The sequence below is a fragment of the Clupea harengus genome, chromosome 16 (genome assembly GCF_900700415.2).
Source record: "Clupea harengus chromosome 16, Ch_v2.0.2, whole genome shotgun sequence".
Classification (NCBI taxonomy): domain Eukaryota; kingdom Metazoa; phylum Chordata; class Actinopteri; order Clupeiformes; family Clupeidae; genus Clupea; species Clupea harengus.
In genome coordinates this window covers 18,858,743-18,871,653 of record NC_045167.1, presented here as the reverse complement: position 1 = coordinate 18,871,653, position 12,911 = coordinate 18,858,743, and the positions used below count along the sequence as shown (strand labels likewise).

At 47.3% G+C, this 12,911-nt stretch overlaps 1 protein-coding gene across 5 annotated transcripts in view; it reads left to right on the top strand.

The window, feature by feature from the left end:
- The window catches only part of ppp1r12a (protein phosphatase 1, regulatory subunit 12A), a 66,212-nt gene that overhangs the window by 36,078 nt on the left and 17,223 nt on the right, over positions 1-12,911 (top strand). For 2 of the 5 annotated variants that reach the window (XM_012815481.3, XM_031582981.2), the window contains exons 4-16: positions 2,208-2,367; positions 3,081-3,225; positions 3,525-3,599; positions 3,772-3,863; positions 4,231-4,388; positions 4,591-4,715; positions 5,403-5,447; positions 8,360-8,578; positions 8,845-8,933; positions 9,718-9,834; positions 10,688-10,837; positions 11,490-11,702; positions 12,431-12,562. In XM_012815481.3, coding sequence (XP_012670935.2) covers positions 2,208-2,367; positions 3,081-3,225; positions 3,525-3,599; positions 3,772-3,863; positions 4,231-4,388; positions 4,591-4,715; positions 5,403-5,447; positions 8,360-8,578; positions 8,845-8,933; positions 9,718-9,834; positions 10,688-10,837; positions 11,490-11,702; positions 12,431-12,562 — 1,720 coding nt within the window. The remainder of the gene's footprint in view (positions 1-2,207; positions 2,368-3,080; positions 3,226-3,524; positions 3,600-3,771; positions 3,864-4,230; positions 4,389-4,590; positions 4,716-5,402; positions 5,448-8,359; positions 8,579-8,844; positions 8,934-9,717; positions 9,835-10,687; positions 10,838-11,489; positions 11,703-12,430; positions 12,563-12,911) is intronic. The other 3 variants (XM_012815482.3, XM_031582982.2, XM_031582983.2) reach the window with 3 other exon arrangements.

Genomic DNA, 12,911 nt, shown 5'->3' with positions numbered 1-12,911 from the left:
ACAGTGTGCTGGTTAGGAAAACTACCATTCCCTTAGTGTTTCTATAGATTCTTCACTAAATGAAACCTTTTGAAAACTGAGTGTCATATTTGTATACAGAGTCAGTATTGATTGTGGTGCCAGTTGAAATAATTCACATGCACCACAAAGTAAACCATAAAATCCGTTTGTAATTATGATATCAATCAGTTTTTCAATTCAATTTTTTTGAAAGAATTCAGTTCAGTAGCTATAATAAAGTTAGGCTGTTTGCTTTGAAATTTCAAGCTAAACTTTGAGTGCTGCATCTCATAGAGGAATGAGTTGTATCTGAGCATTCCTTTACTTTTTTTTTTTTTCTTTCCCCTGCTTGAATTTCTTCCCACGATTGAAGTGCATACTATGCACAACCCTTGCTCTGTCAGTGAATTTGTGCAGGAATGTTTAGCTGACTGAACAGCGTCCCTATCATTCCCTCTGCTCCCTGCTTTTGGCAAAGGGCCCGTAACCTCACACAAGTTAACCACTCCCTAGCCAACCTGACAGTCAACAAGAATCACTTTCAAAAGTGCCGCAGGTCATTACCACGATGTTGTTCGTCCACAGTGTTGTATTGAAATGAACCCACACATGGCAAATGTTATTGGATTAATGTTACAGATTGTTTTTTTTTTTTTGCCTGAAGCAAGAAGAAGTGTTTCTGTATTTCTCCACAGATTTGGTTTGATTATGTGTGTGTGTTTCAATCAAATACTGTGATGGTAAAACTGTGTAATGTTGTGTGTCACTGTTGCCTTCGGGATTTGCCTTGAAGTCTTTTTCCCTTTCCATTTTCTCCTTTTGTTGATGGGGTGTATTGAAATGCCAAGAATGAAACTTTAGTGTACTTCATCTGTCTTAAACCCACTTTCACTTCCCCACTTCCCACTTTTTTTTTTTATAAATGCCTTCATCTTGGCACAGATCCTAATGTGTCATTTCTAGAAAGAATTCAGTCTCTCTCAACGGTTGAAACAGGCTAGCATTGGAGCCATGTTTGAATACTGTACCTGCAGCTGAAATGTTGGCTTTAGCCCCAGAGAGCTTTGGACTGTTTACGTAGTTCTGCACGGTCAATTCCAGGCAGAAGGCACAGCGCCTCAGCAGCTGCCAGACGACCTGCATTTAAGCCCTCGCTGCAGTCTGCGATGGACAAGACGGCGCATGCCTGAACGCGCTACAACCATATATAGCATAGCCCCATTGACCTAGTTACCAGACTTACCTGTCCTCTGAAAGAGACTTTTTTTTCTTTTTTTTCCCCCCCCGTTGAAAAGAAAAACAAATAGTTTCAAGAAATTTCAAAATCGAGCAGTTTTAAGAAATGCCAGAACAGGCAGAGATTGGAAATGAGGTCAGACTCTCAACGCCTCCCTCCAGTGTGCTGTCGAGCGCTGTGCTTCTACTCGCCAAAAATTCCCCCAGATTGTGCCCTTATGGGACTGCTGATGGAATTAGGAGTGAAGGAGACTGTGCTAGTTTTTGTAGAACAGGTTTTTTTCTTTTTTTTTTATTGCTGTTAATGTAGCTGTGAAGGTCTTCAGACACCCCTTTTGTACTATGCAAAGGATATAGCTGAGGATTGTAAGGGAGTAGTGGCTGTTAACTTAACCTTTGACTACTTAATGGTTGGCATTTGCTTATTCCCATAACATGTTTTAATCTGAGGCAAGCCAACTGCCTTAGACTGCTGACTCCAGTCTTAAACCGTATACAGACTGAGACAGCAGCTGTGAGCCGTGCCAGGTCTGGTTTCTGCATCGTAAGGCTTTTCAGTGGTCGCCTGCTCATCCTTTTTTGATTGCTTTCAAATGAGAGTGAGTGTCGAGCCCCTCGCATCCTGGCGTGAATTCCTAAACCGCACAACTCGGGGCTGGGGGGGAGTGGGGGGTGATGTCTGCAGGATGAGCCTGACAAACAGCATGTAGACCTACATTGGAGCAGAGCAGGCCTCGGGGCTTCTGATTCATTTTTTCCACCTTTCCCAGCTAAACTTCATAGTTCCCCGAGGTTCAGTAAAAATATCATGCATGTTTCCTGGCCTTTGTTGAAGCGTCCCGCTTTGTAGGATTGTAAAGAAGATGTTAAACCTCAGGATCTGACCGTCTATCTCCCCCTCCCCCCCACCACCACCTCCACCACCACCCCTCCCAACCCATCCACCTTTTTTTTTACATTTCTTTTGCCAGGAGTGGACATAGAGGCCGCCAGGAAAGAGGAGGAGAGAATCATGCTGCGAGACGCACGGCAGTGGCTCAACAGCGGTCAGATCAACGATGTGCGGCATGCCAAGTCGGGAGGCACTGCGATGCATGTCGCCGCTGCCAAGGGATACACGGAGGTTTTAAAGTGAGTTCACTCGCCGGCCAAAGCGGGCTAATAAATCAGACCCCAGAGCATGTTGTTACTACTCTTCAAAAAACTATCGGCCCATCTTCCTTGTCCATGCTGGTTGTAATGACAAACATAGCGAGTGGCGGACGGAAAAGATGGCCATAATAAGGCTCTCGTCGCCTCCATCTGCGATCTGCCTAACGAGCTGCGAGGATGGAGAACAGTTGCTCTTCGCAAGGCAGGCAGGCAGGCAGGCAGGTAGGTTGTGTTTCCAATAGCATGTCTCCCATTTATCATGGTTGCCTTTGAAAGCCTTTGCCAACTGCTATCGACTGACCGCCATGCAACCTGACTGAGGCGCCCTGTCCATCTGGCACTGGGAGATTGTCCAAAAAGTCAAGCTCCACTCCACTTCACTCCACTGTAGTGACGAGGCAGCAAAACCTGCTGTTGAATGCCTGTGAAATGGTGTGATATTGTTGAAATTATACAAAAGTATAAGTTTTGCTATGGGTCTAGTTCTATCCTGTGTCTTCACGCTAAGGTTTCCTATCAGACCCCATTCCTTTTGTGTGAGATGATGTGGTACCGTACAGTGTCCACAACGTCAGGCCCTGGCCATCTGCAGTCAAGCTTAGACAGCAGCACCCATTTTCAAAAAAAGTTTTGCTCTGATCTCACGTCAATCTTTTCTCTTGTTCCCCCCCGCCCCTTTTGTGTTTTTTCAGGCTTTTAATCCAGGCAGGATACGATGTAAATATTATAGACTTTGATGGCTGGAGCCCCCTCCATGCCGCAGCTCACTGGGGGAAAGAGGAGGCATGTAGAATACTCGTCGACCAGCTGTGCGACATGGACGTCATCAATAAAGTGGTATGTATGTATGTTTATTTTTTTCTTATACTCGTAGCAGATTACTTAGCAGTTACTTAGAGGCAAGAGGGTGTCCAGTGTCTGTCCCAGCAATGACTAGGTATCCCTAGTTAGGCCTGGGTAGCTAGCCAGATGGTTTCTAGTGTTCGATTCTGAATAACCAGTATATCTCTATGCCCTTGAGCAAAGTTCTCAACCCAGTTGGAAAGTTGTAATGCTCCAAGTGTTTTGCCTTTGTTTGTTGCACAATTTCCATGGTAAAGGCTTGACTGTGGAGAATGGTGTCTCTCTGCCCTCAGGGTCAAACAGCGTTTGATGTAGCTGATGAGGACGTCGTCAGCTATTTAGAGGAGCTGCATAAGAAACAGAATCTGGTAGGCCAGCTATGATTTCTGTTTTTCTTTCTTTCTTTTTTTTCGCCTGAAGCATTCTTTTAAAGTTTATGGAAAAGAACCAGTTAACTGGTGGGAGAATGTTTTTTTGAATGAAGAAATCTTCCCTCTGTGCAAATTTATAAATTAAAGAACCTGTTCCCTGATGTTTCAGCTTATGAGTGAGAAGAAGGATGTCAAGAAGTCACCTTTGATAGAAACTACAACCACTGGGGACAACAATCAGTCACTGAAACCACTGAAGAGGTAAGTAGTGTCCACCTGTGAGCTGGCTGGGGTGACCACTTGGAAAATGTGCAATCTTTTTTTCTCTCCCTTTTTTCTTTTTTCGTTTTGTTCTAATCTTCTTTTGTAACATCCTGGAGTTGTGTCCTTGTCCAACCCTTGATTGCATTATTATGCTTGAACAGAGCCGTGGGTCATTGCAGGTTCACCATAGTGTGTGTGTGTGTGTGTGTGTGTGTGTGTGTGTGTGTGTGTGTGTGTGTGTGTGTGTGTGTGTGTGTGTGTGTGTGTGTGTGTGTGTGTGTGTGTGTGTGTGTGTGTGTGTGTGTGTGTGTGTGTGTGTGTGTGTGTGTGTGTGTGTGTGTGTGTGTGTCTGCCGGCTTCTCAGCAAAGAGACTCTCCTGCTGGAGCCGGAGAAGCCTGCGCCACGCATTGAGACCCTTGAGCCGGAGAAGGTGGACGAAGAGGAGGAGGGCAAGAAGGACGAGTCTAGCTGCTCCAGTGAGGAAGAGGAGGAGGAAGACTCCGAGTCTGAAAATGAAGCAGGTCTGTGATCATTCACTTATTTTCTGAATCAATTACCATTAAAAAGTTCACAGTGTGCATATGCATAATCTATCTTACCATGGGCATACTATTGCAAATAAGCACTACATATGAAAACGTTCCCTTTAGTCTCGACAACTGTAGGCTGTTATAATGAGCGGTCCACCAGTCGCTGACCTTGTGTGTTATTCCCTCCCTCCAGAGAAGAGTAAACCGGCTGCCCCCGCCACCAACACCAACAGCACGGCACCAGCGCCGACCAGCGTCACCAGTCCCACCCCAGTCAGCCCCACCAACCAGGTGACCCCCACCTCGCCCGTCAAGAAGGTACGTCCTCTTGCCCAACACCTTGCCTCTCTTTCCTATCTATTCCCCCAGAGGGTTTTTTAAAGCTAGCTTTGGTGAGATCCCGTGGCTTTTAGACGGTTATTTTTTAGGGGGTGAAAGCAAATTTATATTTGCCAAATATTATTAAAGTATGTTAATACTGTCTTTCACCTCAAAGGCTTTTAATGGAAAGGATGAGGTGCCTTGAATTACACACATTAGCAACAAGCCCTCCATTATCCTTTGTAATGACCTCAATGGCCAAGGTGTGACATCGGTTAGATAGCTAGGAATGGATCCTTTGACGTGTTATCTTTTATTTTTTTTACATGCATATTAAGTGGCCAGGGAGTTGGTGCAGAGCCCAAACGCTCTCGCACAGCTGAGAGCTGACCGCCGTCTCTTCCCCAAACCCGCAAAGAGTTAAGATCATTTTAAGAAGTCGGCGAGCAGCTCTTCAGCAAACATGGAAGTGTAGAGACAGACAGAGAGAGGGGTGGTGGGGGGTGGTTAGGTGGGATGATATTCCTGGAAGTCAGCGCTGTGAGGTAGGCATTACTCTGAAGCACTAAGCTAAGCAGTCTGGGGCCAGTCTGGCGCTCGCCAGACTCATCGGGCGGCAAAAAGTGACTCTTAAAATGGCACCCACAAGCATCCGTTTCCCTGTGTGTCTGCTGCCCCCTGCAGGAGACGGTGGCCTCTGCATCCGCCGAGGAGATTACTGCAGAGGAGGCAAGTCTCTTGAATATGAATGGAGAAGGTCACTCTCATTGGCGTGCATTCGTTTGTTATGTTCCCAATCCCCACCACCTTGTGTTTTGTGTGTTGTGTGTGTGTTGTGTGTGTGTGTGTGTGTGTGTGTGTGTGTGTGTGTGTGTGTGTGTGTGTGTGTGTGTGTGTGTGTGTGTGTGTGTGTGTGTGTGTGTGTTTTACTGGCCACCCAGCATCATTGTGCACATGTTCATCCATAGGCCACAACAGCATTGTACATGTCTGTGTGTGTGTGTGTGTGCTTATGTTTCTTTGTGTGTGTGTGTTTTTGTATGCGCACATAAGTTGCAGATGCTTTTTTTGACAGGGCGGATAGTGTTATTTTTTTTTTGTTGTATTTTATTTTTTTATATTTATATATAAAGATGCAGTCTGCGACACAGTTTTGGTTTCAGGAAAGGTTGTTAATATTTGTGCTCAACAGCTAATCAAACAACACCTCCATTTCGTGCTCCTGAAGCACTGTGTAGGCTGGCTGAGATTGTTTATGGCTCGGTCCGAGCCACTATGTTTGTGTATGAAAACTGGAGCTTTCTTGAGCGCAAACACTGAACGGACAGGTAGAGGTGAATTAAAAGTGCATGGGATTAGAATAGCAGACTGCAGCTTTAATACATCATCTGACCCGTTGTGACATTATCACAGCACCATTACCTTAGGCTGGATTTGACTTTGAAAAACCCTAAATCAGTACCTGATATTCTGATACTTCATGGGAGAAACCGCTTCAGTGCTCTTTGTTGCACCTGGGTTCTTCAAGTGGCTCATTTAATGATGCCATACTGAGACCTCTGCTGAAGTGAACCCCCCTCTACGCCCATGTCCCACTCACACACACAAATGATGTCCTTTCCTCAGCTCCTCCATCCCGATAAGTCAGGATGGTTTCGTAAACCGTGTACCGAATGAGAGGTTACCCCTCAGTCTCTAGATGAACAGCTATGTGTCACAGAGAAATCCCACGTTTCCTCCTCTTCTCCCCTCGAGGAAAAGCCTTCTTGCCCTTTTTGGTTTCTCTATGCCTCAAGCACAAACACGGCACAATGCTATATCTACTCGTGGCTAGCCTAGCGCTGCCATGTGGGCATACCCTAAACTTCTGTTAAATTAAGATAGACAATGTCACCATCAGCTGGGAAAAACCCCAAAAGTGTTGTGTTTTGAGGCATACATGTCCTCTCTTCTCTCTCTCCCCCCCTCCTTCTTAGTTCTCTTTTTTCACTTGCAGTTTCTGTTTTTCTGTTTACTTCTCTTTTTTTTCTCCTTTTCATCAGTCTGTGTTGTGCTCTTTCAGACTCTTTCTTCCCTAATTTTGCTGTTTGACCCATCAAGTGTCTGTTGCTGATGCTTCTTTATTTCGCTCATTTCTCTTTATCTCTCTCTTTTCCCCAACTGCTCTCTCTCTGTCTCTCTATCTCTCTGTCTTTCTGTCTCTCTCTCTCTCTCTCTCTCTCTCTCTCTCACTCTCTCTTTCACTCTCTCTCTTTCACTCTCTCTCTCTCTCGATCTATCTATCTATCTATCTATCTATCTATCTATCTATCTATCTATCTATCTATCTATCTCTCTCTCTCTCTCTCTCTCTCTCTCTCTCTCTCTCTCTCTCTCTCTCTCTCTGTCCAACTCTGCACCCTTCTCTCACGGTTGCTCTTGTCTTGGGTTGGCTTAAAGTCTGAGTTTATAACTCCCCTCACACCTGTGACGGAGCCAGGCTGTCCTGCATTGTGGCGTCAAGGCTTGCGCAAAACTGGCATTTCTCTTGTGCCCAAAAAAGCTATGGTGAGGCATCAGTGTGTTCCAGAGATGTTACCCCCTTGCCCCCCTCTCTTACCACCACTACCCCGTACCCCCTAATAAAAGCCCCTGTGCCTTCAACGTCCGTATTTTTATTATTATTATTTTGTAATTAATTTATTTTATTTTATATTTTTTTTAAATAAACCTTTAACTCCTCAGTGACGACCAGTCTAACTGTCTCTGCCAATAAGTCCAAGACAACACTAACCCCCGTCGCCCCACCCCACCCCACCCCACCCCGTTATCCCCATAAGTGGGTGTGTTTTCCGCATGGATTTCTGATTGATGCACTGTGCCTCAGTGTTTGCACTGTCTGTGATGGTCTGTGCTGCTTTTTGCTGTCGATGCTACTGTGAGCCACATGCGCCCCCCTCACCCATCACTGTTGTGTGTGTGTGTGTGTGTGTGTGTCTGTGTGACCTCACCGCTGAGTGGGGAACCTGCTGACGTTTTGTGGGATAGGGAATCGCATCCATAAGTATGTCTGACCCCCATTAACTATACTAATATCTGTATTTGCCTAAACAGCTATTAGCCCACTGTCCATTTGCACATCAGAGGACGGTTGGGGACCGTGTTTTTACGAGAAAGGAGACGAGACTAGACGAGCTCTGAGAGCGTTTGCACCCTTACACCTTTGTGCAGACGTCATTGACAGATTTGTTCACCTGAGTCCAGAGCATGCTTGTGATCCCAAACCCCCTCTCACGACGGTGGGCCCTGTCTCGCCCCCGTTTCTCCTGCTGTCCCGCTCTGCTACTGTGTGCTGTGTGTGATGAGTGCTGGGGAGTCGCCCCTCTCTGGCTCTCCCATGACTCCGGGAGCCAGAGAGAATGTCCCCCGCTTCACCTCCCAAATATACCCCATGTATAATATATGTCCCCACCTTGGCCCACCCAACCTCCAACTTCACACCCAGTAATAATCACAAAAGTGTGTTCCGTCATCGTCACCTTCATCCTTATCATCGCAGTTGCTCTGCTCGGATTCTGATATGTGTTTGTCTTCCTTCCTCCTTCTCTGACCCCTAACCCCCCCTCCATACCTCCACCTACCCCTCTCCCTTGTCCCTGCAGCTCGCCTTGTCTGGCGGCAAAACCTCACCTAAGGACGATGGCAAGGACGAGTCGCCGTCCTCGTGGCGCATGGGCCTGCGTAAGACGGGCAGCTACGGCGCCCTGGCCGAGATCACCGCCACCAAGGAGGCCCAGAAGGAGAAGGACACGGCCGGCGTGATGCGCTCCGCCTCCAGCCCACGCCTGTCCTCCTCGCTGGACAACAAGGACAAAGAGAAGGTCAGTCCACCGGCAGCTACAGGGTGGTGCTGGGTTCAAAGGGGAGAGGTCAAAAGGTCATTTGCAAGGTTAAGGAATATCGGGAAACAGATTTATTTCGGTTTTGTTCAAGATATAAAACTGTGGAAATAGACCACAACAAGTATAAACAAACCTTACATGGATAATAAACGATGCTATTAATAAACATCAATGATGCATTATTAATAGTAAACAATGAATTACCTGGGTGTAAGATGTGAGCGTTATTTCCCCCCGTCCCACAGGAGAAGGAGAAGACCCGCCTGGCATACGTGGCTCCCACCATCCCCAGGAGGCTGGCCAGCACGTCCGACATCGACGAGAAGGAGAACAGGTGATAGAGAGAGAGAGAAAGACGAAGAGACAGACAGACAGACACAGAGAGCGAGAGAGCGAGAGAGCAGTGGCGGGCAGGACGGTCACTGCCCTGCCCTGCCCCGACCACTAGAGCACCTCCTGCTGCTCACTGCTGTGTGTGACTGCACACACAGGCGCCCAAAGCACTCTGCATGCTGTGTGTGTTTATGTGTGTGTTTGTGGGCTTATGCGGCCGCTACACTGTCTCCCAGTGTTACACTGTCACACCGTCACACCCAGTTAGCATGTGACATGAGCTGTTGACTACTCATTTCAAGAGTAGATCAGATTCAACTTTACCGCCATTACGATAGTACACGTACACAGTAATCGTTCTAGAATCTAAATAGAAGTACTAATATAGCATAATTTACAGATAGCATCAGCAAGGAATAAAATAAACCCAGACATTGATATTTGAGGTAACTTAAACTTACTACTTAAATAATCAATAGAATTAGCAAATAGAGATGTATGTAGATTCTGTATGAGTTGTGCACCCTGTATGAACACCGTATACAAACAAAGAAATGTTGTAAGTAGTTAAGTTAATAGCAGTTGGTAGCATATTTTCATGAGGGATTTATACCATATATCCTGTTGTTTTATGAGCCATATTTATGCAAATTAGTGCAATAATTAGCACATTACGACTGAGCGGTATTTGAGTTTATTTTAGCCGCCAGGCACTTGTGAAAGTATGATCTGTCTGGAAACTGTGTGGAGCGCCCGGGTGCTATTGTGAGGTTCTGGTTTCCCAGGGATTCTGCTGCTAGTTTGGTACGCAGTGGCTCCTACACCAGGAGACGCTGGGACGATGACCTGAAGAACAGTGAAGGAACCACTTCCCAGAACAGAACCTCCAGCTATCAGCGCAGGTTAGCCCTCGGCACCCTCTCCGTGGAGAGAGCCCTGTTGACCTTGTCCTCGTTTCAGCCTCCCCTTTTAAGAGAACCTGGAGTTCTATCCTCTCCATAACCATCCTCACCGTCGCAGGCTAACTCAGGGCTAGCAGTAACCAATAACACTAACAAGCTCATATACCGTAATAATAATAATCGGAGTAGTAGACATTAAGCACCCCCTTCAAACCTCACTCCTCTCATATATAGTGTTTTATAGATACACAGTTATTGTGTTGTTTATGGCTAATGTAGCACTGTTAGTACTGTGCATGTATGCGCTTAATGTGCAGCTAGTCAGGTGAGTCCCATGCCTTACCCACCCCTTACCCACAGCAGAGCCCTGCTAGTGGCCGCAGTTGTCCTGCCTGGTCCTCATCTGCAGTAGGATAAGATGTCTTATCACCAATGATCCTCTAGGTGTGGTTACGATGCTGCTAAAAGGACCCTAATGTTCTGATTGGCCCAAAGATTGAGGACACTAAGGCGGGCACAACTGCGGCAGAGCTTTAGTTGTTTTTTTGTTTAGTTTTTTCCCCCCCTGTGATTTGGTTTTATTTGCTAATATGTGTGAGTGCTACTGCAGTGTGATATTATTTGATTATGTGTGCAGGAATGTTGATGTGTATGAGTGTGAATGTAGGCCACATGTACATTTGCGTGTATGTCTTGATATATATGTGCACATATATATATGTGTGTGTGAGTGTGTGTGTGTGTGTGTGTGAGTGTGTGTGCTCTCCAGCTAACGCGCCTCTCTTGCCCACTCCCCCCCCCCCCCCCCCCCCCCCCCCACCTCCTCCCCTGCCTCCTGCCTCCTGCACGCCAGCACGTCCCACACGCTAGCGCTGGGCCGGAGCGGCAGCACGCGGGACGTGCCGGCCAAGTCCCCCTCGGCCTCCAGCCTGGACCCTAACGCCTGTAACACTAAACCCTGGCAGCCCTCGTCCTACTACCAGTCTTACAGCATTCACCGAAGGTACCACAGAACTCAAGAACCCATCTCCCCCCAAACCTTTCACCCCCACGCTCTCCAACACTCCCTCCTGCTCCTGCTCCTGCTCCTCCCTTCCCTCCTCAACTCAACTCGGCTCGTCTCGTCTCGAGTGACTCCCGAGCCGGCACTCACCTACAGAAACACTACCACCAGCCACTACGGCCTACTGACACACCTCATGCCATCTGTCCTCTCTCTCTGACTGCCCATCTGATTCTCACTGACCCCTGGGATGGGATGGGATGGGATGGGATGGGAGGGTGGGGTGGGGGGTGGGTCTGGCTGATTTCTAATGCATTAATATGGGAGTTTGTTTGGCTCGCCTTGAGTCATTTCATTCATTATAATAGTTGGGAATTGAAAGAGAAGAAGCTGAAAGGGTGATCTTTTCCTTGGGAGGGTTCTCTCTTCTTTCTCTCTCACCCTCTCCCTCCCTTTCTCTCTTTCTCTCTCTCTCTTTCTCTCTCTCTCTCTCTCTCTCTCTCTCTCTCTCTCTCTCTCACTAACTGCTCATCACTCACGGGAGTTTTTTTCTTCTTCTTTCTCTTTCTTACTCCTTCATTGCTTCTCCATCTCCCTCCTCCTCCTCCTGACTTAACTCCCGTATGTGTCTGCGTCCCTTTTGTGCGTATAGCGGTTCGTTCGGCCGGAGGAACGAGGACTCCTTGACCACCACCTCCTCCACCGGCTCCTCAAACACCACCACCACCACCACCCCCTCCTCCACCCTGAGCGGCAGCAGCTCCAGCATCACCTCCCCCACAGGCCACCGCAGCCTGCTGTCCAGCCTGGGCTCCGGCTCCTCCTCCACCTCCAGCCGCCCCAGCTCCACCAGCCTCACCAGCAGGTACGCCAGCAGCACCAGGGAGAGCCGCCATGACAGTCCCCATGACCTGACTAAACAGTAGTGCAGGGTTGGGTTCCTTTACATTCAGATACATTATTAGTTAAGGGGGGGACTTGTGTGGTTCAGTTCAGCCCTAATGCTTATATGTATGTGGGCAAGAAGTGGTCAGCATGGTCAGAAATGCACATGGTCGTTTTTTTTGTGTTCATCTTAGCATTTGTGTTACCGCCAGAGGTAGCTGAGCAGTTTCACAAAACCGTGGAAACAAGCTCTTAAGCATTATCCAAATAGAGCATCTTTTACATTTCTATTCACTCCTAGAATCTTAAGGTTGCCATGCCCACCATCAGCAGTGAAGTTAGAGTGAGTGTACTGGGTTAGGCTGCTGCAGTCGGACAGGCTGGTACTTAAACTTGGTATTAGTACTCGGCTCTTGGACAAAAGTGGATTTCTTTTGAGTATACTGCTGCTGTTGTAGCACAGTAGTGCACAGTGCACTCCATACTCCATCACTGTCAATTGGTCACAGCAGGATAGTTTGTGGTTTTGTACTGAATTCTACTGCAATAAGTGAATAAGCTTACCCATGTTTGATCTTAACTTGAGCTCATGTCAGAAGATGGTGTATGTGTTCGTGTGTCACTAGTGAGCGTGCTGTTTGTGTATTGCATTTTCCTCCAGAGGCAGACTTTTTAAAACGTGGAATTGTTTTCCCCAACTGCTCACAGGTACTGGTCGGAGGAGAGCGCGGAGAAGGACAAGGATAAGGAGAGGGAGTCGGCCGCCGTCATCCCCACTATGAACACTGCATCCACCACTACTGGCACTGTCCTGGGCTCGGAAGGCCGAGAGCGACGCAGGTCAGCCATGCACCAGTGCCAACACACACACACACACACACACACACACACACACACACACACAGTATATATAATAAGTATTGAAAAGGGATTGGATGCTCAGACCCTTAGACACAGAGCACCAGATTGCAAAACTAATGTATTGGTGTGTTTCGCAAGAATGCTTGTTCAGGCTTGCAGTGAACATAATCATCATGCTCAATGATGAGCCATGATGTCCATGCTGTGTGCACACACACTCAAACAAGGGTTCACACACACACACACACACACACACACAGTGAATTATAAGTTGCCAGGACATACATTATCCTAGAGTTTGACATAGACTGACTTGCCACACACACAC